We start from the raw sequence: 25,025 nt of genomic DNA, 5'->3' as shown, positions 1-25,025 counted from the left end.
TCCGCATGAAATTGATGCAAGACAATATTATGAACGTGAGAATCAAAATTTTCAACGTTCTTATCCCCCCAATCGCACTTCAATCAATTTCAGGCATCAAGTAGTAATTATCATAATCAACAACCCCGCTCGTCCCACTCTGTCCACTGGGTAGATGATCAAAACCAACAAACAGAATACTATGAGCAAAATAATTACACCGATGCTATCACAGATTTCTTTCCTTTAAAAAGTCTCCGAAAGTTAGTACAAATAGTAATCCAAAATCTAGGATTTACCTAAATATGTACTATTTCACCACCGGAGACATAAATAAGAATAGTGGATTAGAAATTGAATGCTTAATCGACGCAGGCTCGACGTGTACGATAATAAATTACCCCACATTTTTAGAAATGCAAAAATTGAACCCTAGCATGAGGATTTTTTCAGCAATAAATATCACAAAATCCTATAATGGATCACAAATTCGTATGTTAGGCAATACTACAGTAACAGCATACTTTGACACTGACGGAAAGTATGAACAAACTATAAAGTATGGATTACACAAGAAGGAACATCTAACCTGATTGGTGTTGATTTCTGTCATATTTTCTTTAAAGCTCTGTATTTCGATATTCCTGCTGTAGAATTGAAAGAACACACAGGAGTAATCAGTTATAGAACACTGAATAATGAAAAACAGTATCCACAAGTATCAGAATTAGAAGCAATAATCTTGTTCCAGCCACTTTATATACAGGCAAGATCAACCTATTTGTACAAACACCAAATACTGATTTATGTTACCGCAAAGTCACTTTTTTCTACCGCACAAAAACACAGTTTATTAACACAGTCTGTACACAAAAAGAGAAAACACTACCTGTACTAATAGAAAACCACAAGAATCACCTTATTACACTTAATAAAGGTATTATTGGGTACGCTGTTTGTGATCTAGTATTAAGTCGTGATACGCGCAAATTCAACATGCGTGATTGTAGTGAGTTCGCATACTCAATATTAAATAAGTATGAAGAACTCGATAATTGTTTTATGCTTAGTACAGTTGTTAACTGAGTACAAGAGGCTGAGTCGAACGAGTCTGATATTTGCATGAATTATATTAACCAGGAAGAACAGTCAATTTTTAATAGTAGTATGGCTATTATACACACAGTTTCTAAGGACTGCACTATGAGCAAAGGCTTTGCACTCATATTGTGTAAAAAGTTCCACGTCTTGGGAGAACATTGTAAATGGCAAGTAGAAGTGAACGATCGTGACGGAAGTACAATAAACCAAAATGTAATACAATACATTGCTCCTAGGCTCGGACACCAAATCGTTTGTCTAATAACTAAAGAAAAATATAATAGTAAACCGACAATTGAAAGTATTACAACTGCACTATTCGAACTTCGCACCATACTTCTAATGCAGAACATTAGATGCATGGCTATGCCTAAAAATGCATGTGGATTAGACAAAATGGATTGGTCTGAGATATCTGCATTGCTATATAATGTATTTAATTCTTGGGGAATTAAAATATATGTGTATGTGAGTAAAGCCGAAATTAATCAAATGCCGTCCTATGCACAATACACAGATGAAAGCATCGAAGAGATATTTGAAATTGTAGGCGATAAAATTGTGAACAAATGCAAAAGTGATGCTGAAGTAGCAACTGATTTCTCAAATGATGCAAAAACATTATGCAAGCCCAATAATACTGAACAATTCCCCAAGTTCATAACAACTGAACAAAACCACTTCATCATTCATGAAGTTGTTCAAGAAGGACTCGATACACGAACCAAAGATGCAAGTAAGAACTATACACACTATATCGAGTACCTTAAAAAGTTTGATTTCACACAGAGTGATTTAACGGACGACGAATTCAGGGTGCTTCTAAAAGTTCTACTAGATGATGAGGATGTATACTCCCATCATAAGTATAATATCAGCCGCACGAAACGGAAATTTCATATACCCCTTAAGAAAGATTGCGAATTTAAAAAGCAACGTCCAAGCAAAGTTCCTCTACATTTGCGTGAAAAGTTAGAAGCGTTAATGGACGAATTAATACAAGCCGGAATAATACGCGAGCTAAATGAGCACGACGATTTAAATAGCTGGTTTGTAAACCCAATTATTATATTGCCTAAGAACGACTATGTAAAACTTGCAATCGATGCTTGCTACCTCAACTCAATTACGGATACAAGGAACTCGAGCTGGCCGCTCGAGCCACTACGAGTTTTGATGACCCGAGTAAATGGAGCATATTTTACAAGTAGTGATTTGTCGTGCGCTTATCATCAAGTGCCCCTTACAGAAGAAACTCAGAAATTAACTAGTTTTATTGTAGGTGGACGTCAATATACCTATCAAGTCGGATTTTACGGCTTAAAGTCCCTTCCGAACTTCTTTAGTAAACTTATGCGTTGTGCATTTGGACCGCTTATAGAGAAAAAGCAAGCTATTACTTATATTGACGATACACTACAACAAGCACAAGATAAACAAGAAATGTTCACAGTAATACGTGAATATAGTGCACTACTGCGTAAAGCAAACTTAAAAGCTGCGCCGGATAAAACAAAATTCTTACGAAAAGTGAAATTCCTCGGGCATGTAACATCGAAAGAGACACTTAGCCCAATCACTTAACGCATTCTCGATATACAAAACTTGAAAACGCCAGAATCGAAAACCGACGTCCTCAGCGTATTAGGGGCAATGGGATTTTATGCAAATTATGTTACAAACTATCATATTGACGCAAAACTGCTATTTGACTTAGTCAAGAATGAAACGAATTTCGAATGGCTGGATAGCCACCAGCAAGTATTCGATAGACTGAAAGCAAAATTTTCACACGATATTTCCGCCGCTATTCCCAACCCAATATATCCCTTTCATATACATGCTGACTCCTCCAACTTAGGAACTGGTAGTATATTGATACAACATTTTCCCGAAGGGAAACGAATTGTTTCTGCAAACTCCCGTGTATTCGATAAAGCAGAACAGAAAATGTCCCCACAGCATAGAGAACTGTGCGGAATAATATCAGCATTACAAACTTACGAGTTCTACATTATAGGCTCCCCCTATCCAATATATCTATTTTGCGATCACAGACCTATATTGTTCCTCTAGTCTCGCCGCGGACAATTATCAAATAGATTCTTTAAGTATCATGTTGTGCTTACTAAATTTCAGAATCTAAAGATAATATACACTGAAGGTAAAAACCTTGCGTTCCCCGACTAACCTAGTAGACCAGTCCCACAAGAAGCGAGAAAGTTCCAAATTAAACACAAAACAGGACCAAAGGACATTCGCTTCTACACATCGGATTACAAACCGATAAATAATTCAATACTACACTGTGACGAAAAAAAAGCACCCCCAAATACTAGCTATCCGGTAATTGCACATATACACGGAAAGAAAAAGAAAATACTAAATATAACCGACGAGGATTTTAGTATTAACGACGCAAGTGACGATATAGAACAGACATGTAGTGCAATATACAATATTGCCGACTCGTTCAGATATGGACGACAAATAAATCAAATCAGAAAAATGTCTTCGGAAAATGTATCTACAGAAAGCCTTAACGACCACACATATGAAGAAATACCCGAAGAGGTACATGCAGTAGACGACGGTCTTGACGATGAAGACTGGTTAGAATTGCTAAAAGGAAATGTAGATATATCCTTAATACAAGAACTAGAACAAGCGAAGGAGGAATACAAGCAACGCACGCACAGGTATGACATTGTGGAACCGACAACTCTACATACAGAAGTAGTTAAAGTATCTTGTAAAGACTTACTACTAAAATTAACAGAGTTTACTAAACAATCTCAACTAGACACAGATACAATTCTGCGCGAACAAATAAATGATCCCGTTTTACAAGCCGTTCGCCAATGGCTAAAAGCAGGCAAAGAACCGCCGAGCACAAGTACAATTAAACATTGTAAAGGTCTACGTGCATAAAAGAATATATTTAACCTGCTACTACTTGAGGAGCAGTATGACTTGCTATGTTACAATAAACCAGACGAGAACGGTCTATATGACAGAAAAATATGTGTTCCACTATCATTATTTATGAAATGCTTTTTGAGTTAGCACATAATAATCCGCTAAGTGGACATCGTGGAGACACATGTACATTTAACAACATCAGTAGATTCTTTCATTGGCCCGGAATGTACAAATGGATTACCATGCTAGTACATTACTGCCTTGATTGCCAAAAGAATAAACCACAAAGACATGATCTGAACAAAGCACCCCTAGAACAGTGGGGTGAATTAGAAACAACCCCATTTCATACTATACACATAGACCAAAAAGGCCCATTTAGACCTTGCAGTAACCAAAAGAAATTTTGTCTAGTTATAGTAGATAGTTTCTCGTTTTATACAAGTGTATCCATCAAAAACCGCTGATGCACCAGAAACTGTTAAATTATTAGAAAAATACATAGCACGATTCGGGATCCCTCAACAAATAGTACATGACAATGGTACTGCATTTTTGAGTAATGATTTTGTGCACTGGACGCACGAATTCGGAATTACATTAAAACCACGGACCTCATACTCACCTTGTACAAATGGCAAGGTTGAAGTACAAAATAAAAACTTAGCAAATTATTTGCGCAGTTTTATTAACGACACCGGATCGAACTGGGCTAGCCTTACTAATAAATTTGCCTTTGCGCATAATACTGCAATAAATTACAGTACATGATATACTCCGTACGAGATAATATTCGGTATTAAACCACAAATTCCAATTTCCCTTAAGCTTGGCTTACTACGGGACAATAGATGGAATTGTATTTCAGAGTATTGTAAAGACCTTCACTTAGACACTCACTGTGAAAACTCTTGTAAAAACGAGAAGGTAGATAAACTGTTACAATATCGGTTGTCTAGTACTATACTACAAGGCGAGAACGAATTCAAAAATATGTATAGTAAAACATATACTCGCCGTCGGCTAATTACAAACAAAGCACACGAGTATAGGAATAGATTTAATTTGGGTAAACCAATCAAAATCGGTCGTAAAGTTTTACTAGAGAATCACGCTAAAGGATTATTGAAATCCAAAAAGCTACTAGAGTTACGCTCTGGACTCTATACTGTTACTAAACAAATAACTAACACTACGTATGAAATTGTTCATGACTCGACTGAACAAAAGAAAGTAGTGCATAGAAATCACTTAGTAGAATACTTTCCTAAAGAACAAGAAATAGACAAGTTAGTACAGGACTATAGTACTAACTATGATGATTATTATCATAGTTTTGACTATTATTATAAATTTGACTATTATCAGTACACTAATTTCCGAAGGCTACAACTCTCTGAAATAAATACTATACAGCAAATTTGTGAACTAGAACGTTCACTTAAAAATACACAACTTGCATATTCGCGTCTCAGCCCTAAGCTGGCTGGTTTTCTGTTAACAAATAACAGATCTATGTTTCTAGAGACAAACGGCAATATATCCTGGCTCTATCAGAGTCCAAAATTTTATTCGCCTTTACAAGTAATGGATACTTGTTATAATAGGATACCTGTGTTATATAAAAATAAAGCTCGCTTTATCGATCCGGTTAGCAGACAAACTTTTACTACTGCTGAACAACAACCATGTAACAACAAACAAAAGAATTTTTTTCAACTAGATATTGAAAATGATAACTCTTGGATCGAATTAACTCCAAGTATAACACAATTCACTGGGCCAGCAATATTTGCACCCAGCAATCAGAAACACAAAATGGTTTAAATGAAATTTAAAAACGGACAGGAAGTTTCTTTTCATGTCAAAGAAGACATGATTGCATTTTGGAACGATGTAACTTTGAATACCGAAATGAAAGACGCAGCGCAAGAGGTTTCTCGTGAATTAGTTGAGATTCAACATAATAAAAGCCAGCCTAGTGGTTATAGCAACTACTACACTACAAAAACAATATATTTAGATTGTCTAATCTCGTCACAATTCTTACACAACCGGTATATAAAAGCCTTCGGCCGAGTACACTATTATTTGGAGCAATGCGGAATTACTTTCGCTCTATTCCTTTTTGTGAAATTCATAATCGACATTGTAGTTTGCATCATTCGGGCACTACAAATACATAAAATTACAGGAGCTTCAGTGAGTTTTGGAAAAGTAATACTATCAGCCACTTTTAATATACTTTTCCAGTCCATAGTGACTTCGGTATTTCGTCCTATCGAAGAAAGAGGCGACTCAGAACGTTTAGTACAAGCCCCAACTTATAAAAAGCCGACTATTAACATATACCCTCCTATACAAAGTGAGCTACAGGCAATTAGACAAGAGAGAGAAAATCAATCTAGCAATGATGATTTTCCCACCTCTCCAGTGTAATTAAATCTAATTAATTACACCTATAAATAATTCTTATAATTCTTCTAGAACATAGCACTAGATGACAACGACTTTCTTCTACCAGCATTTGAGGAACTCTTAGAAGACCAGCCTCCATTGAAACTCCCTACCGACATTGTACAACAATATCTACTGACAACCGTGGAACCACAATTGCGTGAACAACAAACCACCCAACAACTAGCGGAACAACCCCAACAACCAGGACCATCGCAACCACCAGGGGCAGCAGTCCTGCCCAAACCACTAACAATACAAGACAAGATTCATCGACAAATGAAGACAAAGCAGCTTGTATGTAACCCCAGCTTCAAAGGACACCCGAAGTATGACATGAGCTTGAAGTAAAAGCTCCAGAACCATGCTAACTTGTATAAACTCGTGTCCTAAAACCCCAAAACTAAAACTTATCGCGCAAAGAACCTAGTGATTGACAAACAAATTTTGTCAGTCCCGTTCTACCTTCTCACCGCTAATTTAGAAAACTCTGAAGACAGTTACATCCGTAACCTCGAGCAGAGTTTTCTGAGAGAAAGATACAAAAACTTTCAACTCCAGCAGCGCAACGACAGCCTGCTGCGAGAACTACGTGACTATCGTAATGGCGACTTCCGCGCCATTTCTCCAACCTGTAGCCCGGAGGAGAGCCACCAAAACATTTTTATATTCTAAACATTGCGTGTAAAGCTTTATATTTAACCTTTATTATATTTTGTAAATTTTTTCTATGCAGTTGTTTCATTCTACCATCACGAAGGACCGTGTCGGGATGTACTAAAGTAATGCTTATGTTGAATACTTAGCTTAACTAAGCTAAGTATTCAAATTACATCATTCTAAAAATAGAATGATGCAATTAACTGAACCATTCATTTTGCGTAAAATGTCCGTTCAGTCAAACGGACATTTTACCGTCCAGCCAGCAGGACGGGAATTATCCCGTTCTGAAGACTATATATAGCAAAGCAAAAAGCACAACTTTGAGCAATTAAGAATTAACAACTCAGAGAAACTGAGAATTTAATATCTCCAAATTGAGAAAGTAATCTCCAATAAAACTAATTCAGATCTGAATTGCCAAACCTTTTCTCAACTATATCGAATAACGAATAGTTGGAGATATTATACAAATCAGAACTTTATTCAATAAAGGATAAATAGTTACTGATAATAATTCAAGTTAGTAAAGTTCTTACTAACTTTCCCGACCTTCTCCTTTTTATAAGTTAACTTTTATAACTTTAAGTTTTTAACTCTTATAACCTCATAACATTACTTGTAAATTTATCAATGTTAGATTTTTATAAAGATTATATAAAACTTATAACTAGATCAATTAGTCAAATTTACTTACTTAGATCAATAAATACTTTTATGCGACTTATCAGGCTTAGAAAGATAGCATATACTAGGAGTACGACCATCGAGTCAGAAGTTTGAACCTTCGCAACCCATACCCTCTAGTATACAGTTTTTTTTTAATTTTTTGGGTTTATTTGCTGTGTTAACCGAAACAGGAATTGAAGCAAGAAATCACGTGTTTTTGTGGAGTGCAATCATTTAGGCCGAGAAAACGTTTCTTGAACAAAAGTTTGCTTTCTCGTGTTTTTCATCACGTTCCGAAATTTGACCTGTATTGAATTTGTTCCAATCGGTTTTGTATCGGCTTGCATTAGATGTTTTGCCAAATTCATTCCTTGTCCTTTCTTAATTTTTTTGTTTAGTCAATTCAAATTCTAGAATATTAGACCAGGACGTTTCCGGCTATGTTTGGTTGTCGACTCATGTTACGACCTCATGCTCGTTTCGTATCATTTTTGCTTGCTCATGCATTTGTTCATCCATGTTCTCGTTAATTAATTGCGTGCGTGATGTAAATTTTCACGCTTTTTGGATCGAGTTTTTTTCACACTCGTGATTCATTTCTCTTAATTAACTTTATCCTCTCTGAAAATGACTTTGCTTTTTTAGTGAGATAATTTAAAGTCAGTTTATCTCATTCTAAGTGAGGGTTTTCGGGAGAAAATTTGGCAGTACATACATTTAATCAAAGATGTAACAAAATTAATTTGAAAAAAATTCTCTTTTTCGGTCTCTTGTTTTCATTGGTATTTTCAGGCTACAGATATCCATAGCTTTCGCACTTTTCCTAGTAATCTGCTAGCCATTTTTTCAATGGGTGACGTGACAGTGAATGATGCACGTGAAAACAATGAGTTTAATCTAAATTCGATCAAACTGAATCAGAGAGGAGAGCGACAAAGTTTCTTTGCAGATAGAGAGCGAGAAAAGTAATTGTAAAGAAATCTCTAAGCGGTCTAATAATTTTTGCTTTTGATCAATTTAGTTTTTTTTAAAATAATTTTTGCTGCATTGCAAGCTCATTTTTGTCATTTTTGTGTCTATTTTTGTCTCTATTGCTCTCACTCCGAATTAAAGCTTGTTGCTAATATAATGTCGGTTGCAGCATGGCAAAAATAAGGGCCAAATATCATAGTCTGGAGTGCATATTGTTATGAAGCGGGAGGTCAATGGTTCGAATCCCGGTGGGGTCAAATGTTCTGCCACCCGCCTGTCGTTCGAGAGTAATTCTTCCGACATTAGTTGGTTTATGTTTTAGATAAGGGGAGTTTAGAGATTATTTTTCAGAATCCTCGGGCCATTTCTGGATGTTTTTCATATTCTACCGGTCATGTTTTTATTGGACGTTTTGCCCAACCGATTTTTCGTCTGACCCTTTTAATTTTCGTCCTCAAAAACGAGATAATAGGTAAATCCCGGAGGGCATTAAGTGGCTGAGCAGCTCTTTAAGAGCCTTATGCCTGAATAGTCTCTAAGTATGCGATTAACCAAAACTGTTTTGAGGAGATAATTTCATGTTGTGAAGGGCGGTTCTTAATCTTAAAGGTTTGTCACGCCGCACTCGCACCTCACCCGGCACTCCCCCGTTAAACCTCCTTCATCTTTAGCTGGCGAGAACCTCTGCTCGTCCAGCTCTCCCAATCCTCCTCTCCCCATTGACTTACTCCCCCCCGCCCCCCACGGTAATGACAACTGGTCGCCAGTTGTTTGAGCGCAATTCGCCCGACGGTAGTAGATTGTTTTTGTCAAGATTTTTGTTACAACCATTTCACGCCGCATTTGCTTAAAATTTTCTTTTTAATTATTCATACAGTTTGGCCTAGTTTCTCTCATGAGAATCTCTCATCGAAGTTCAATTGAAGTTTTTTTTAGAAGAATAAACAGAAAAGTTGTGTAATCAAAATACTAATGCAGTACTAAATCAAAATATGAGATCTCAGTAATAGGTTTTGTTGAAAAAACTTAATTTTTTTCGATCTTGATTTTTATTAAACTTCGTCAGCCTCTCAAAGGCTATTATTTATAGCGTCTAAGTGTAACGTCTGTTCACATATTTTCATGAGTTTGGAGTCAATTCACGCAGAACCAGGAAGTGGAGCGAAAAAGTGAGTGGTTTTGCGCCGTGACATTTGATCAATCTGATTTTGAAGTAGAGATAAAACGGTATGTGATCAAAAATTCGCTTTCTCAATTTTGATGTTTTGTTCACTTGCGGCAATTTCATTTCTGTTTTTACTGCTTTGTCAAATTTTCTGTGTTTTTGAAAAATGCTTTTCCGAATCAATTCGTGATCATTATTCAATCAATGAAAGTTATTTGATTTGAGTTTAGGACTTGTCCTGCTATGTGTCTGAAATTAGTGTTACCTTTTGATAACGTTTCTTTTGTTATGCATGTCACAATTTTCTCGTTTGACCTTTGACTTATCGTACTCACTTTCAACTGAATGGAATTTAGAGTTCACTCAGAAGTTTTACGCGAATAATTGCAAGGTCAAGAAGCGAAATCAAAAGAAACGGGATAAACCAATATAACTCCGGAAATTATGGTCTTTGTTTAGATTCTTCGTTTCAGCTATCAAATTTCCTCAGAGTAAGCTGATAACTTTTTATTAATATTCAATTTAATGGTCTCCAATATAATGGCCGAACTTGCCATAATTATCTAATCTAGTGAAACTGAAGAACAAATTGGAATTTTTTGACTTTTAGCTAAAAGGTTAGGTTTTTCTTTTTTGTTCATGTTTTTCTTGCTGTTTCAATTCTAACGTTCGTCGGTGGGGGTCAATGGCTGCCGTTTTTTTACAATCTGCCGGCTATAATATACCAGCTGTGTTTGTTCTGAAAGTGAAACATACCAAAGGTTGCCAAATCATAAAGTTTACCTTTAATGAACACAAATTTTTTACTGCCAGGTTATGAGTAGTGCCAGGTTTTTACATAGACATTCCCGACGCACTGTTCCCGATCCATCCAGCTAAATTTTTGTTTTTGCTGAAAATGTTAGCATTAAAATTTTGCTCGCAACTTTTTTTAATGGGTTATTTGAAGTGATCGCTAGAAATGTATCTAAATTTTTCTGCGAATTTCTCTAAGCAGCCGAAAAAGAATCGATTTACTTTAGGGAATGCTATCCGACCCATCGCGCTTAGAGCAGTCTCGGCTGTCAGCAAAGCACTGCCTGGCTATCCGATTTTGGCGACCGGAGGTATAGACTCAGCCGACGTTGCTCTTCAATTCATTCAAGCTGGGGCATCTGTTGTACAGATCTGCAGTGCTGTGCAGGTGAAAATTTGTTTTTTTTTTCGGATCTATACAATTGATCAAGAAGCGTGTTATTGAAATTGGATACTCGACTTTTGAGGTAAATTGCAAATACAGAGGTCGTTTATGCGTGAGATTTTTCAAAATTCCTTGCGATTCCATGCCAAACCCTTGCGATTCAGAAATTATTAGGAATCAGTAAATTAGTTTAATAATGAGCTTGGAGAAAGAAAGAGAACTTCCTGGCCATTTTTTCGAATTGGGCAAGAAAAGTGCCAAAAAAGATGCTCTATCTATTGATGAAGGTTTAAAACAAATAATATAATGTTAATCAACAACAACTGTTCTTATTCATACTCCAAAATCAAGGTTAAAATTTAAGTAAGAAATCAACTATAAAGTCAAATGGGAGCATACTCAAAGATATAAATTTTACTGGTGCAGATACGAAATTTGGATCTATTGTGTTTCGGCCCCCCAGTGTTTTTTATGACCCCCAGTTACAAATTATATGTTGTTATATAGCCCGTTACTATGTAAGAAAATAGCACGTGCGCCTGGGGGTCATTAAAAAATTATGCTAATTAAGCTGGGGAGGGGGGAGGGGGCTAAACAGATTAGATCCCGAAATTTACTGGTGCCATGAAAATTTGGAGAAAGGTATTTTGTATTTAATTGTAATCAAATGACCTTTTTGTAATGACGTACTTGCGTATTCATAAATTTTGATCTCTGGAGGGAATTGTTGATTGTTGTCAAACAATGTTTCAAGTAATTATTGTAAGCATTTTTGTCTTTTTTCATACAAAATGTTTGCTTGACCATTTTTGCGCGTTTGTTCTAGAAAATTCTGTGACTTCTCAAGTGACTTTTTCACGCTTCATTTCTTTATTTTGAGTGATTAATTGTTCCTGTAGAGAAGCAATTATTGTAAACGTGCGTGTCATTTTTTCGGCAAAAATTTCGTTGACCGTTTTGACTTTTCAAGTGACTTTTACGCCTTTGACTTTGGCGTTTCGCGTGATCTAAAATTCTCTCTCAATCATTTGCAAGCAGCTGAACTCAATTGGCGGCAATTTAATACTAAAAATAAACTGAAAAGTGCGCCGAAACTAGGGCCATTTTTCATTTTAAATTTTAATAGTGGTATATGTTAACCTCTAATGTGGTTATTTGAAGCCCACTAGTGAAATTCTTAGACATATTTAGCCCCCTCCCTCCCCCCACTGAAGCAGGCTGCAATTGATTAGAGCTCCCGCTAGTCATTCGAGAGCAGTTCTTCCGACGAGAGCAGTTCTTCCGACGGTTATGTTTTTAATTGATCTGTCATGCTGAAATGAGGTTTGTTGCTAATATAAAAGTGATTGTTAGCGGTTGAGCAGCAACTGTGTTGTGGCTTAGGATGTGGCGTTGTGGTGTTATGATGTCTGATTGCTATCTTGGAGGTCGTGGGTTTAAACCACTAGCAGGTCCAAGCTTTCGCACCCCCAAAACCCTCAGCTACACACCTAATTTTAATCCCCCTACTTTCGTTCGAAAACAAATCCGACGCTAGTCGGTTAATGTTGATTAATTGCTCTCAAATTATAGCAATTGTATTAGTCGTGCTGGTCTTTTTTAATGCGATTTTTCGCTCTACCAACTTTTCATCTGATCTTTTTGTCTAACCCCTTTGACTTTCCGTCCTCGAAAATGGGGGAAAAGGTAACGCCTGGAGTTTATTAAGTTTTTGCAGAGTTTTTCGGCTTAGTAAGTATTGCGATTCGCCGAAACTGTTTTGGAGACATAAATTCATGGTGTGAAGCTCGGTTCTTAGAGTTTGAGCGCCCTCCAATTTAATCCCCTGTAACCACTTCCTATCCGCTTCATTCCACCCGTAACTCAGCTCACCCCCCATGCTCACCCCACCCGCCTCAATGAGCTAAAGCTAGCCTCCCTAAGCCGCAACTAACTACTGACAAAGCCAACCGCTCTGCATTCGTTCGAGAGCAATTCGCACGACGCTAGTTGGTTATGTTTTATTAATAGCTGCCATCATCTACTCAAAAGTTTCTTATTTTTCACTCTAATTTTTAATCATTAAAATGAAAAAGAATGAGTTAGATTGGTACCCTGTCTTCTTTTTTGTTATATCTGTTTAAAATCATACATTTTTGTGTTTATGATATGAATTAAATTCAAATTGGACCGGTGTTTGTAGTCACACAATATTAGTAAAGCAAGCGACAATCAGGCTGTTTGGCGCAGAATTGTATACTAACATCTTTTAGATCAAAGAATTTTTTATGCCAAGTTTTGTTTTATGCTCAAACATAATATATTTGAACTAATTGAGCTTGACTAAATTTGTTTGAATCTACTTGTTCAACGTTTTGCTTGAAATCTTTTGTAGGTTGGTTTCTCTCTTCTCTCATTCTGCTAGTGCGTTTAAACAGCAGATGATCAGCAGAGCAATCTGAAATGAACAGAGTCAATACCGAAAAACGGATCAAAAATAGAAACGCATAAACCCATAAAGACCTATTTTAGATGCTCGCAACTTGAACTTTGTGTATTTTTATGTTTTAGTTGCCATCTCCATGGCTTTTTTGTATTGATAATAGCTCCTGAATCCTCATTATGAAACAGCAGTATGTCAAACTGCAAAATGAAATGATAGATCGAACTTAAATTTTTTTGTGCAATCAATCTTTTCTGCTATCCCACTCGGGGCTATTTTGCGGCAATCTGCCAGTTATTTTTAATTTTTTTTAATTGTTCTCAAACGAAGTTTGCAGCAATTATTGTGAACGTGTGCGTCTTTTTTATGTAAGCTTTTTGTTTGATCGTTTTGATCGAGAGCAGTCTTTTGATTTCACTTCTCGATTGACTTTTTAACGCTTGTTTTCTTGTTTTTAACAGCGAGAGAAAACAAATTGTAATATGAACTTGGGAATAAATTTTGGATAAATTTAAGAAAAATTGTTTGGATCTACATTTTTACAGCACCGCGGAGCTCAGTGAGAAAATTCTTCACGCGAAAATAAAACATTGAAAGGAATTTGCGAGGAAGAATTACATCATTGAACTTTTTGTTGCGCCCTGTTAAATTTTAGGCAGCGTTAAAAATTTTTGCGGACATATACTGAGAAATGCTTTTATTAGGCAGTTATATTACACGGAAAATTTGGAAGAGCTTATTAATGGATCTGGACCATTAGTAGGGGCCAATAAAAATTCTTAGGAGCTAATAAAATTTTTTCGAAGTCTGTGCGCGGGTGATGGTTTTAATTCAATTGTGGCAATTTGGCTTTCAAGTTATTAGCTTCAAGAATTTTGGCAACGGTAATGTTTTTATTTTCTCTAAATTTGTGAAGTTAGATGTATTTTTCACTGTCATTGTTCAATTCGTCTGCTAGTCAAGTAGTGTTTTATTCAATTCTTTGGATTGTATTTCAGCACCTGTGCTGTTGTGTTTTTTTTTAAATTTGTCTGTTCTTTAGATCTTGTGTTTGTTTTACATAAGTCTCAAGTTTGACTTGTGACTTACATCTCACTGTTTCAACTGATTTGGATTTAGATTTGACTCGATTTTACGCGAATTACATTCAAGGTCCAGAACCTCTCACGGGTCAGAACTGTGTACAACCAAAAATTATCTAGGCCACAGCACCCGCTTAAATTGCCCCGCCTGTCGTTTGAGCACAATTTGACCGACGTTAGTTAATTTAAGTTTTTGCGTTAATCTCGGTGCTCAGTGTGGTTTTTTGTTATTCTGACTTCTCTATTTTTCTTGAGGATAAATTTAGGAACAAGTCGAGAATACGAAAGTTTATCAGATAAGCAAATGAAGACGAAAATGATGAAAAGCATTCTAGTTGCCAAGATATTACATCAGGTTGATGACAGCCACAGCACAACTGCTAGTTGGTATTATTAAATGGTACATTAGTTCGTTTATGAAACTGAAGTCTCCGAAAAATGAATAGCAGAGATATTTTAAATGTCGAATTTTTTTAACCCATTTATTATTATTGGCTCATCTGCTGTGTCAGAAAACGTATTAAAAAGTGTGAATAATTTGTTCAGTTATTTTATAAAGACTTGATTTTTTTTTAAAGTTTTGACCTTTTAATTTTCTGACAAATTTTAAATCTCAAATTGACACGATTTTTCCCTTATTTAATATAATGAAGATCGAAATTCGCGTGTTTTGATATGTGTATGCAGTCAAATGAAAAATTTAAGTGTTGAATCTAATTGATAAAAATTTAAACTTGAATAGCTCACTTGATTTATTGATTTTTTTTCAAGAAAGACCGCCCACCTATTAGCAACAATATTTGAAAGTATAGCCTGAACCGGCGCTGAGATTTGTTTTCGACTAAAAATTTAGGGTGATTTTATTGGCTTCGAGTTTGATTGTCTCAGAGAATCAGTCTAGACAGTAATGAAAAGCTAGATTGGTTGGTTGATTCGTTCGCCACGTCTCCCAATTAGTGGGCATTGGTTCTTCTCGGCATAATTGTGAGTATTGCCAGCGATAACATGCCAATGAGCCAGGTGTGACGGATTGCTTTTCAGGATTTGAACTTTTCAATACAAGACTTTTCGAAGCTCTGAGGCTCCATAAGCAATGTTTCCATCATTATACGCGAGGTTACTAATCAACATAGAAAAAGTGACTCATGGAAGCGTTTGTCCTAACTTTTTAAAATGATCTAGATGTAGTCTAAACTTCAATGCTGACTATGAAAAATTGTTTAGAATAGTTTGAATTCAACTGCTAAGGTTCTAATGAAACCAATGTCATTAGCAAAATCTAAATACACGAGATATTTCGTGAGAAAAATTTTAATTCCCTCGCTTCGAGGCTTCAGATTTTACCATAACAAGATTTTATTTAACAGTCCAAAGTTAATGTTTCTCCTCCCATTTTTTAACGACAAATAATTACCCTGCTAATTTTGATGTAAATAAATTGCAATTTTCAGCCGCTTTTTGGATATCTGCAGAAATGTTTGATTGCTCTCAAACAAGTTCAATGAAAATTATTCGTGTCATCGTCTGACCCGTTTGACCATATGTGCAAAGAAACTGATTAAACTGGCAAGCTCGCCCACGTTTTAACTTTATGTGCAATTCTCAGTTTTTGTTCCGACCCCCCACTTTAGTCGGGAGGGAGGAACTATATACTCAACTGGTTTTTTTTTGTTCAGACAATTTTGGTTGATCGATGTATTCATCGTAGAGAGTTGTGAGTGGCATCATTAAAAGGCACATACATCCTAGAATATAGAATTAAAGATTTTTTTCGATTTCGTTTTTTACAGGGAGTTATCGAGGTTTGAAGTTTTGTGAGTATTCCACAGTTTTTATTCAGATTTTCATTAATTTTGGCTAAACTTTGGCAAAGTTTTGCTGTTATTATTTTAAAATTAAAATTTTTAACGTTAGAGTGTTAATGTTACCTTTAGAGACAGATGAGCGTTGCTGCATTGTTTGATTAAAATTTTTTGGCTAAAGGTTTTAATAAAATTTTCAAAATTCGAACTTAATCAAAAATGGCACAAAATATGCTTTTTTGGTCCTTTTTTATTAAATTTTGCCACACGTGACCTAGAAACCTTGACACAGACTCCTTAACCAAAAGAGAACTAGTTGAAATTAGGCGCCCTATGAAAGTCTTATGGAATACTTTTGCCGTTTTTTGCAGATTTAATTCGATAATTTTACAAAATGCGTCGTTATTTTTAAAGTAAATACTTGAAGAACTTCAATCAACAATTCGTCTAATTTGTAAACACTTGGAACACTTGGGCGTTTTGTTGGGCGCGCAGAACTATCAGGGATAGGTTTTATAACATCATAGTCTTACAATCAGAAATTTTTTAATTTTTGTTTTTTTGCTGCCTTCTAAAATTTGCTCCACTTTAGGTAAAAATGAGGCGAAATGTAGATATAGTTGTTTTCCGAGAACCTAACAGTTTTTTGGCTTTGAGGAAGAGTTTTAGTAAACTTTAACTGAAGTCTAATTTTGACTTCAATTGTTATTCTTTTTGCAGTCTTATTACTAAGTATAACCATTCAAAGATCCAAATGTCTTCCTCAGGAGATTTAAGTGAAACTGAACCATGCATTCGGTTATTACCTAATGTCTCTTATGTCATTGAATGTATTTGTTTTATGGAATTTTCAGTGATTGTTCGAACTTGTCATTTTTTTATGATTGTAGTCAACTTTTAGCCTATTCTCTGTAAATACAGGTCAAACTCTCTTCCTTATAGAATAGAAAATAGTTTTGTGGCGGAATATTTTAACATAACGTTTTCTTGTTTTTGGTGCTTTGAGTTTTCTTACAAAATTCTGTGATTTTTGTGCTATATTTCCCATTTTTGATGTTGTTTTTGTTTCCTTGGAAAAATATCACATTAATTAACAATCTAATTGGAAAAAGCTTTACAAAATTTTTTGTTGATCATATTTATTTTGTTCATAATATATGTTTTAAGGCCTGCGACACCGTTCTCTAGCATAATTTGGTAGTTTTTTGCCCTCTATCTTTTGTTAATTTTTGTTTCCGTATGCCAAATAATGGATAATTAAGGGTCTCAGTGGCCAACTATAGATACGTGAATGAACTTAATAACTGATATCGGTAGATAGCCAATGGTTTTTTGATTTTCATTTAAGTTTCTAAAAAAAAGATAAAAAGTTTTCGTCAACTTATGCCTTCTGATTCTGGTTTGCGGTTTTTTTCGTATTTTACGATGCTGTATCGTTTTTGTAACTTGGCCTCATTACTGAGAGGTCTCTTTGATGTTTTGTTGATCCAAACAGTAAATTGTCTGTTGTTTAATCGTTTTGACTGATGTCTTCAGGGCTTAGACAATTTGTTTCAGAACTTTGTGAAATTGAGATAAATTTATACTTTTGTGGTTCTTTCTGGTGTCATTTTAGAAAAGACTTTATGATGATCAAAGGCGACGCAAATGAAGATTTGTTGTTATTTTTTTTTACAATAATAGGTTAGTTTTATTTTAATTTAATTGCTTCAACACTGTGGTTTCGTAAAGTTGTTTTTTAAATTTTTTAGTTCGGCTGGTGTTTAATGTTATTTTTTAATCTTCTGACTTAGTCTCACTAATAACAGGCGCAATAAGGTTTCCAAGAAGTTGCAAGATGAACTGTCTGCTCTTTTATTCGAAAGCTTATGTTTGCTATGATTTTTGTGAAATATTTGTTTTTTAAAATTGTGGATTCTTAGTTTTGTTAACCTGTAGCTTAGCATCTCGATAGACAAGTCACATCCTTTATCTATTGAACTACAAGTTGCTCTTTATAACGATTTTTTCCTGAATTGGTCTTTGTTCGTGGTACAACCATTTTTCATAAGTTTTTCGTGAATTTTGCATATTCGCCCATTTTTGTAGGTTTTTGTTTTCTTTTCACAGTTTCACTTTAAGAGGCGGTCTTGTGGTCAATTGAAAAAAAACGCAATCTAAAATTGGTAAGAATTTTAGTAAACAGAATAATGTCTAATTGGCTGGGACATCGTTTTTGTGCAAATTTTTCTTTTTTGCTTGTATTTGGTCTTTTTGTAGTCGTATGACATATCCTGGATAATGCGAGGTCTGAATAGCTCTCTAAGGAGGTATGAAAGAATTTTTCAATGATTTCATCTGATGCATAATGTTTCTATTCAGTTTGAAATTAATTCTTTTCAAAAAAGCAATGTTTTTATTAAATTTTGCGCTTTTGGTCATATGTTGTCGACTTTTTACCAAGTCGCATTGAGGAAAAGTCTCATTATCTACTAAAGTTTAGGTTAATCTTCTTAGTTTAAATTTTATCTGATGCCATTTTGATTTGGATCTTATTGGTTTTCAAAAAATGGACAACGAGTTTTGAACGTATTTAATATTTGTTATTATTTGATTTTTATCGCCGTTTTTTTCTGGTGGTCATATAATGGTAGTCACAAGTCTCATAGGCACTCTAAGGTAGATTGTTTTATTCATTTAGTAGTTTGTTGAACGATATGTTGATATGTTATTCTTTTTTTATCTCTTCTTCATTTGGTAGACAATTAAGTGAAAAATGTAGATGAGTGGGGTCGGAATTTTATGTGCGAACGCACATTACCGAGCCTCCTTGTATTAGTCTACAATGCGCCGAAACTGCTGAGGACGCATCGTTTCATGTCACGGTGTGAAGAAAAAGTTTGAACCCCCTCCCCAATTTTGGTGCCCCGCCCCCTTTTTAACCCTCTCAGCTTACCCAGCGACGCTAGAATTGCCAATAGCAATCCATACGACGTTATGAGCTTATGTTCTGTAGTTTGTGTACTTTATGAACCGTTTTCAGAACCAGGATTTCACGCTGATTGGTGACTACTGCAGTGGACTACAGACTCTGCTCTACTTGCAAAGTCGAGATCTGCCTTCAATGGGTTGGAAAGGCCAGAGCCCACCAACTCCTAAGCACCAACTGGGCAAAAGAGTCAAGTTGCCCAATACAGGTATCCGAATTCTGATCTATTTTTTCCGCCCCCCATTAGTGGGTGTTTAACTTTTGCGCACCCCGCGCATGTATATTTTTACATAGTAACATGCTATATTGTGGTACATATTAACTTGCTATATTACGCAATGCTGTGGTGCTCTTCGTTTCTGTTTGTTTCGTCGTCTGACCGTCATTTTTCGGTTTACATTTATCTTAGAACATTCTCTCGCTTGACTTGTTGAACGACTTTTTCGAGCCTAAATTTCTGAATTTGCGTGATCTAAATTGGAGCCTCCAAAAGCAGCATCGTTGAGTGGCTAACGTCGTTGACTATTATCCAGGAGATCGCTCGTTTGAACTTCTCCACTGTCGGAAGTTTTGCACGTCAAAAGCTCTAAAATACACCCCTGTGAAATATATTGCCTCTACGGTGATGACTAGGTTTTGATCATGGCTGGCTTACCTTGCTCAACAGAATGATTTTTGCTTTTTAAAAATTTAAAGCTCGTTAATACATCGCTGAAAGCTGCTTTATAGTTTCTAATACCCGCCATCAGCCTCTCAACGGCTAACATTTGGGCGCTCTCCTTTTTTACAATTAAATTTGAATGGTCTAGGGGCGCTGTCCTTTTTTAATAGTCAGAGAGCGATATCTGGGTCTATTATTGGCCTTATCTTGGTGTTTTTAACCGCCGCAGCCTCTCAACGGCTTTTTATCTCGGAGCTCTCTTTTATTCACTTTACGATTTGATCACGTTATTCGTTTTAGGCAATTCACAATTTTCACGTTTGACTTGTGAATTACTTCACTCGCTGTTTAAACTGATTGGATTTCAAATTCTTTCAGTCATTGAATTATGCAGTGAATACGGTAATGGTCAAAACAGCAAAATCAAAAGGGTTAAACTGATAAAGCCCTGACATTCATTCATGGTGTATTAGGTTATCAAAGTTCGATAGAGTCATTTCTAGTTAACATTACTATAAAGAAAGCTTAATAGCTTTCATTTTAAAGGCTGAATCTAGTACAGTTTTAGAATCTAACTGAAACTGTACATCAAATTAGAACACTTTGAGACAAAAAATCCGCCAATTTATATCTCCTTTTCTGTTTCAATCGCGATTTGCATTAATCACGTCAATGGCGGTTTCGCGCTATTTGTCGGCTATTTAATTTTTATTTCGGCGTCAAGATTTTAAGATTTCTGGTACAAACATATGACGTCACAATCACTTCAAATCTGCTTTTTGTTCATTCTTTCATGAAATTTCAACTGAATTGCGTGCGTGAAATCATTTTTCACTCTTAGTGGAGGGAGTTTTTTATTAAGTTTTTGGTCAAACGTGATTTAAGTTACGTCACTTTTAAAAAATTACTTCCTCGCTTTTTAATTCAAAGAGATAAAGTGAAGTGCTTGTAACTATAATTGAAGGTTATTTGAGAGGAACTATTAGAAGCAGCAGAATTTAAATAGATTCTTAATCAAATTATAACATCTCAGCATTTAATGAACAAAAAGCTTTTGGAAACTGCAGATCCATAAAGGTATTGTGGTTTTTCTAGCAATCTGCCAGGTATGTTCAAAGATCTGTTCTGACATTTTCCCGATCTTCGAACTCAAGTTGGAGTGCAATTTTTGATCACCTCAAAGCCGAAAATTGAGTAAAACTTGAGTGGTTCTGCGGCGTGATTTTTTTCCACGCAAATTCTAATGTAGTGGAGTGAGAAAACTTTATTTGATTAAAATACGGTTTTATAGAGCTAATTTTTGTTCACATGCGGCATTTGTGACTTTTTAAAGTCTTTTCATCGGAATTTTTAGCAAATGGTTTACAAGTTGTTTTCATGTCAATCAAGGTTAGTTTTTGGTTTTGTTGATGAAAATTTTTTGAATTGTTTTAGGATTTGCCCTGCAAAGTTTTTTGTTTCAACTTGTTGTGTACCTTTCGATCATGTCTTTTGTTTTATATAAGTCAAATTTTTTACGCTTGACTTCTGACTTACCTCATTCACTGGTACAACTCAAAGGATTTGAAATTTTTAATCATTAAATACGGTCAAGATCAAAAGAGCAAAATCAAAAGACGCGGGATAAACGATAAAACCCGGTCATTAAATCATAGTGCATTAGGTTATCAAAGTTTCTTTTTGTGATTGCTAGCTGGAAATAATATCAAGCTTTTTAGCCTTCAGTTTAGGAGCTGAATGAAGTATGACTTGCACCTAACTGAACCTGCACACCAAATTTTAACATTTCTTTGTTTTTTATAGCTGCGAAGCTGTAAGCTGAGCGGAGCTATATTGCGCTGCTCTTGGTTTTTTTGTTTCGTCGTCTGACGCTCTTTTTTCGTTTTACATTTGTTCACTCAGCAAAGCTGAAAAGGTCAAATTTTCTGAATGACTTCTTCCTCTCACTAACGGCATTTGCGCGCGTGACGTCATTTCTCACTCTCTTTAGCAAAAGTTTTTCGCGTGATTAGATTTTGATCACAAGTGACTTGCCCCACTCAATAAAATGACCTTTTCACTTAAAAACTTAAGTTTAATTTGTATTTTTTAAAGTCAAAGGAACTCATGTGCCGTTAAGGTCCCTAATAAGAGGCTTCTGTGGGATGAATTTTAACAAACTTTATTTATTTATCGCTGAATGTTTTTTACCGGTTTTTTGAGCGGCGTCAATTTTTTTTTTCAATTTAGGTCTGTCTCGTTTCTATATCTATTATACGGCACGCAGGTCTATTCTTTCGCAGCTATTGCGGCAATCTGCCGGCAATGTTGATTCAATCACGGTTTGAGTCAAGCTAGTCAACAGCAAATTTTCCAGAATTTTTCTGGCTTTGTTATTGAGAAGTGTGATTATATTTTATAAATTTTAAGTTTTTGATGCTGGTTTGAAGGTCTCTGGCCTGGCAATAATTAAGTTTTTTTCTAGTTTGTCGGATTTTTAATTATTTTGCTAATTTTTAGGTCAATTTTAGCGTTTTTTCTTATTGCTAAGCAAGATGTGGAAAGACTTAAGGAGTTTTAGGATAACAAGTGGATACAGTTTTGTTGAAATAACTTTAAATAAACTTATTTTTGAGATATATGACAAAAAACTCAGGAAAGTTTTTAACGGCTCTAATTTTTTTGCTAAATTGCTCTTTAACAAAGTTTGTAGCAGTTTTATTGGTCCTGTCGGTTTTTTATGCAATTTTTCGCTTGATCGATATTTCTTCTGACCCATTTGACGTTTCGTCCACAAAAACAGGATCAACAGGTAGCGCTCAGGGGGCATTACGTTTTCTTAGAGCCTTTGAGCTCACTAGTTTCAAAGTATGCGATTCACAGAAAATGTTTCGGAGACTTATATTTATGGTGTGAAGGGTGGTTCTGAGGGATTGACCCGTCACACCAACACCCCCCCCCGCTGGGCTCACCTCACACCACTTCAATTCAGCTAACCTCACTAAACTGTAGCGAGCTACTGAAGAAACCAACCGCTTGCCGGTCGTTTGAGAGCTATTTGCTCCGACGTTAGTCGGTTATGTTAATATTCTGTTGGTCTTCTTGTTGCCAATAACTCACACCATTAATGACACGTCTTAATGGCTTTATAATGGGGATCATAGATAAAATCTTAGAAGTTGAAGACCCCCCCCCCACTCTGTTGCCCCCACCCTCCCACTCTGTTGCCCCCACCCTCCCTTCCCCCCCCCCCGCTGTTGCCCAGCCCTCCACCTCACTGATGCCCCCAACAGCCCCCGGTGCCCCCCCCCACGTGAGTAGCTACTGACGAAGCCAATCGCTCGCCGTTCGCTTGAGAGCAATTCGCTCGACGTTAGTCGGTTATGTTTTAAATATTAGACCAATTTCTTAGCCTTTTAATACTTGCCTATTGTTTGTCACCTTTTTAATACTCTTAATTGCTAAAAGGATCTTTACTTTGGCTTTGTGCCCCTGCAGTAGATAAAAAATCATTAGTTCTAGTTTCATCGGTAAGTTGTTTTAAAGAGCTGATTTAGTCATCACTTCAAATATTTTATGTTCCGCGTAGGTGCTATTTTCTGTACGGGCTGTTTTCTTCGAGCCGTTTCCTGAATTATTCTGGCTACGGTTTTTAATCAATTTTGTATAGTGAATTTTGAAGCAGGAAATGAAAGTAAAAAAAAGTTAAACAAAATTGAGCAAAAAGCGCGTGGTTTTTTGTTTACACCGCTGTTTTTGAGTGAGCCAGAATTTGGGTATGAAAAAATTTTGTAAGCAAAAATTTCTTATTTGCTTTTTTTAATCTGTGGATTTTTCAAGTTTTTCTATTTTTTACGACTAGTAAGTTTGAATAGGCTATAACAATTTTAATTTTGTTTCGATAGCTTTGTCAGGTTTCATCGCATTTATTGGGGATTGAATAGACGCCTAATGCTCCCCTTAATTTTGACGTGCCGAGTAATAGCAGTTTCAAATGTGTAAAACATTTACTTTTGCTGATAAATTTGAAGAAAGAATTTGATTTTTTTCCATTCCGAAGTTTTGTATTGTTCTTCAGAATTCGACTTGTTCGTGAGTCGGTTTTGGTTTTTCTATTGTTACTTTACTATCAAATGATTTCATTTTGAATAGAATTGTCTTTGTTTTATGTGCTCTTCCTTTTGATGAGAAGTATTTGAATTTTGTTTTTTAATAGCCGCGCTCATCTTCTCAGCCGGCTATTATAGCGCTCCTATTTTTTTTAACTTCGTCGAACTTTTTTTCGCTTGACCATTTTGCCGCTTTTTCGACATTTTGCGTGAAATCTTTTTGACTTCTCTAGGCTAGTTTCTCTCTTCTCTCATTCTGCTAAAAGTGAATTTGACCATCAGTTGCTCAGCAAAGCAATTCAAAATGAACAGAGTCAGTATAAAAAATTGAAGTCAGAATTAGAAACGTGATAAACCCATAAAGCCCAATTTTAGATGCCCTCTATTTGAACGTCGTTCCTGTAAGTCTTAGTTACCATCTCTTATGCTTATGGGTATTGATAGTAGCCCCTTTAGCCTCACTCTAAGAAACAGAAGTATGTTCAACTACGAAATGCCATCAAAATAAATCGGACTTAAAAAATTCTTTTGTACAAAAGTGTTTTTTTTTCAACATCTTCTATTCGTTCAATCCCAATCATGCTTATTGGAATCAACGGCGGGTAATTTTCGGCAATCTGCCGGGTATGTTTTAGTGTAGTTGGCTTTTGCGGCTTAATATTTCATTAATTGACTTTTAATTGCCTTTTTAATTTTTTCATAAGTGGTTTAAGTATTTAAGATTTCTTTCGGCTATGTTTTCTTATTACGACTCGAGGATTTTTGGTGGAGCATTTTTTATCGGTAACTTTGAATTGAGTATATCTGAATAGAAGTAAAATGCGTGAAAGCCCTGTTTAGGTCAATGTCCTGAAGACACCTGACGAACAAAGAGTAATTTTGTTCATGCTACTTTTC

General features: G+C 35.7%; 1 protein-coding gene across 1 annotated transcript in view; it reads left to right on the top strand.

Moving 5' to 3' along the window:
* The window catches only part of LOC142341643 (dihydropyrimidine dehydrogenase [NADP(+)]-like), an 82,494-nt gene that overhangs the window by 52,615 nt on the left and 4,854 nt on the right, over positions 1–25,025 (top strand). Inside the window, exons 9-10 of the mRNA XM_075392755.1 lie at positions 10,948–11,108; positions 19,434–19,587. Coding sequence (XP_075248870.1) covers positions 10,948–11,108; positions 19,434–19,587 — 315 coding nt within the window. The remainder of the gene's footprint in view (positions 1–10,947; positions 11,109–19,433; positions 19,588–25,025) is intronic.

The sequence above is a fragment of the Convolutriloba macropyga genome, chromosome 6, assembly GCF_964194025.1.
Source record: "Convolutriloba macropyga chromosome 6, txConMacr16.3, whole genome shotgun sequence".
NCBI lineage: Eukaryota > Metazoa > Xenacoelomorpha > Acoela > Convolutidae > Convolutriloba > Convolutriloba macropyga.
This window is presented reverse-complemented; position numbering and strand designations above follow the sequence as displayed.